Source organism: Ctenocephalides felis, unplaced genomic scaffold, assembly GCF_003426905.1.
Source record: "Ctenocephalides felis isolate EL2017-DRISC unplaced genomic scaffold, ASM342690v1 CF-g0.4_SCAFFOLD_01886, whole genome shotgun sequence".
NCBI classification, from domain to species: Eukaryota; Metazoa; Arthropoda; class Insecta; order Siphonaptera; family Pulicidae; genus Ctenocephalides; species Ctenocephalides felis.
The window spans coordinates 33,381,885-33,385,334 of NW_020538040.1; the positions used below are offsets into that span (position 1 = coordinate 33,381,885).

Below are 3,450 nucleotides of genomic sequence, written 5' to 3' on the forward strand. Positions count from 1 at the left end.
ATGAGTGATAAAAAATATGCAATATATGAATACATATATTCATACAATTAAAAATAAATAATATTAAAAAAGTGAACAAATGTTCATAACTCTATTCCTGAAGCATTTCTGTATCAAAAATATTAAATTAAAGTCGCTAGAACAATCCCTGAAATAATTTTTAGCACTCATAACATATCCTACAAATAAATATATACAATAATCAAATGTTTAACAATATTTAGTATTTTTTTAAAGACCTTCGTATTAAATTCATTCTTTGCTTATGAGATTCTGTTATTGTAGATCGTTTGTATGGTTTTAGCTCATCTGTTCCAAAGCCAGGAATCCACATATTCCAATTTCGTTCTAGATGTAGTTGTACGTCTTTTACTTCAACTATTTTACTGTGTCTATGTTTTGTAAAAAGGCATGCTGCATTTATTGTGCTCTCTACAAAATCATCGGCAAGCTGCAACAATAGATCCTCTACATCTTCATCAAGCTGTTCTGTTGGATCTATTTCCCTCACCAAATCTTGAAGTCTAGATTTTGTCAATATCTGCTAAAAGGCAAGTGAGAATCATTTCATGGAGTCACAAAATACATTTATCATCATAGCAGACACACACATATTCTAATTATATGATCAGAATATAATCTATATGCATATATATATTCTATAAAATTGGGTTTGAAATTACATAGTGTATTGCTTGAGGTGGTTTATCACTTAAATGAGTGCCTATAGGTAGAGTTCCACCAGTTCCAGATACTCCAGAATTCATCATAGAAGTTGTCGTGGGCCCAACACACTGTTGGTGCATATTCTGAACTCCAGTTGTGGGTGTCGGAATAGTGGAACTTTGAGAATTCATTTCCTTTTGAATTTCAGAGAACTGAGAAACAATTCCATGGGTTAATTGAATGTCTATTAAGTAAAGTATATTTTAAATAATTCATTTTTATACCTTCAAAAATGGAAATGAGACTAATAAATATATTTACAGAATTAGTATATTATTTTCTAATTGCCAATTTAATATAGATTAAATATATAAAATAACAAATAAAGCCGTGAAATATATTGCCAATTAATAATTTATTCCTACACGCGCATTACGCACATATAATATACACTTTTGCTTATAAAAATATAAACTGTGATCTTTTATACAAAAACATAAAGAGGAAAATATATTGCGCCAAAAATAAATACAAAAAATATTGACAATTGATAGATGAGTTCTGGTCGTTCTGCTCATACGTTTTCTATATTTTCATAGTACACGTTTCATATTATATAGAGAGTGGACATAATTCCTAACTGTCACTTCACCTAAAGCAGCGCCACGCAGTGACTGTAACCGCAACGACACGTCTTGTAGTTGCATAGATAAGTAAACATAATGCAGTGTAGTTGCTTGTAATTCAAATTGATTCAATTATTCATAGATAAAAAAGATCATATGCTATAGGTAAATAAACACACACACACACACACACACACATATATATATATATATATATATATATATATGATTTAGTAGTTAATTTTGATGTTGAAATATATGAGTGAGTTTTTGAGGGCGATACATCAAACAAATAAAAGGCAAAGATTTATAAAATAATCTTTAATTCCAAACGTTTCGACATTCAATTTAATGTCATCATCAGTGGATATTACGTTGGTAGGTTACATCTAGAGAAGTGTACACAACACTAGAAATTGGCACTAACATTTATACAACTAACTTGTCAACACCATGCATTTTTTATAATTTTTTGTATGATGTAAACAGAAATATGATAGTTTTATTTGAACAAAAATGTAAGAAAAATTATGTAATTTCTGCCACGACTTCTATACTTTCTTATCTCAAGAATTTCCCTAGACAATATAAGCATATGATGTATTCATAAATGAACAAGAGATAAATAAATATAAGACCTGGACGCATGCTCACCGAATGCCAAGATAAATTACTAACCGTTTTGCACAGTTTTTACGATATTTTAGTCAACTACCCAATTTTTCTATGATATTTCATAATATGTTAATTTTGACATCAAGTAAATTGTTGTTATCTAACGACAATTTAACTATAATTTGATAGTTTATTTATCTATGACTATAATATTTAATACCTTTATCGCCAGTTTTTACCATACTTGTTTACCTATGGTTTTAACGCCTCCATACCTTATAATTAGTCCCTCTTTGCATTATATTTTTCTTCTATTTCTTAAATTATGGTTGCTGAATAAACGATCCGAACTGACGACGAAAAACAAGCTAATTATTTACTTTAATGAATTTTCCCGTCCAAAAAGCCAATATCCAGGACAGCAATTTTTTTTTGTTATAATTTATTTTTGTTAATCAAGACTTTAATGTCTTATTTACAAAATTGATATGTCCAAAAAAAAAGAAAAAATACAGAAAAATACAATAAATTGATAATGCATTAAAAAAGTTGAAATAAAAATAAAATAATAACAGGAATACAAAAATAATAACATAAATTAAATATGAAGTGATGATGTATGCCGCGTACTAAGTCAGGGCGCGTGCAGACATTGGGCCAGGTGTTTGGTAGATCGGAAGGCCATTTCTTGCTTAATCGTCTGTGAATCGCTTGAATAATAGGATTTGTATGCTAGAATAATTTATTGTTGAAAGATGAACTTCTGATTTTGATCATTTCGTTGACTGTAGAGATTTTCAAATCCTTATGTAGGCAAAAGTTCGAAATATACCAAGGCGCATTAGTTAGAATACGCAGAATTTTGTTCTGGCACCTTTGAATAATGTTTATGTTTGATTTACAATAGCAACCTCATAGTTCGATTCCATAAGTCCAAATGGGCACTATGATAGTTTTGTACAGAAGTACCTTGTTATCGGAGAGATTTCAGATTTCCTCCCAAAAAGCCAGTAAAAATCTTTTATTTTCAGTTGGATTTGTTTCTTTTTATATTCAATGTGCGTATAAACAGCACCATGATGATAGTAAATGAAGAAATTGAACATAAATCAGAAAACTATAAGAGAAGAATTAACGAACACCTAAACTGGCACAGAAAGTATTTTCAGAAGTGCGCCCAATCAGGCTAAAACGAAAAATTCCCAATGATCTCATAAATACCCATACAGCACGGGTCAAACAATGATCGACCTGTTTGGTTCCATTTACAGCCTACCGGGTTATTATAAGCCCATTATGGGCCAATTTATAACCCAGTGGGTTTAGACCCATACGTTACCCGCCGGGTCAAACAATGGTCGACCTACTCTTACCCATTACTCACCGGGTTGTTATGAGCAAATGAAAAATGTATTCAAATATACCGCGCATGCCATTTGTAAACGATAATATTGATATTATTATTATTATATTATTAACTTATTATTTCTAACATTGTTATTTTGTTATGTTTATTATTATTTGTCACTTATTGCTTTTAGTC

At 30.1% G+C, this 3,450-nt stretch overlaps 1 protein-coding gene across 2 annotated transcripts; it reads right to left on the reverse strand.

Annotated features, from left to right (window-relative positions):
• Positions 1–1,166, reverse strand: LOC113377689 (transcription initiation factor TFIID subunit 12-like). 2 transcript variants are annotated; one of them, XM_026618082.1, is made up of 3 exons: positions 951–1,166; positions 684–878; positions 1–544 (listed from the first exon to the last, which is right to left on the reverse strand). In XM_026618082.1, the coding sequence occupies exons 2-3, from the start codon at positions 855–857 to the stop codon at positions 221–223; spliced, it is 498 nt and encodes a 165-aa protein (XP_026473867.1). In that variant the 5' UTR covers positions 858–878; positions 951–1,166; the 3' UTR covers positions 1–220. The 2 variants fall into 2 exon arrangements, with proteins under 2 accessions (XP_026473867.1, XP_026473868.1); XM_026618083.1 differs by having other exon boundaries at positions 1–541; positions 951–1,151.
• Between the last annotated feature and the right edge of the window lie 2,284 nt (positions 1,167–3,450).

What these genes read in the sequence shown, in the direction of transcription:
- LOC113377689 (XM_026618082.1), bottom strand. Translation starts at nt 857, where the DNA reads ATGAATTCTCAAAGTTCCACTATTCCGACACCCACAACTGGAGTTCAG. An exon ending in CACCTCAAGCAATACACTAT is followed by an intron (nt 545 to 683) that starts GTAATTTCAAAC and finishes CTTGCCTTTTAG; the next exon opens with CAGATATTGACAAAATCTAG.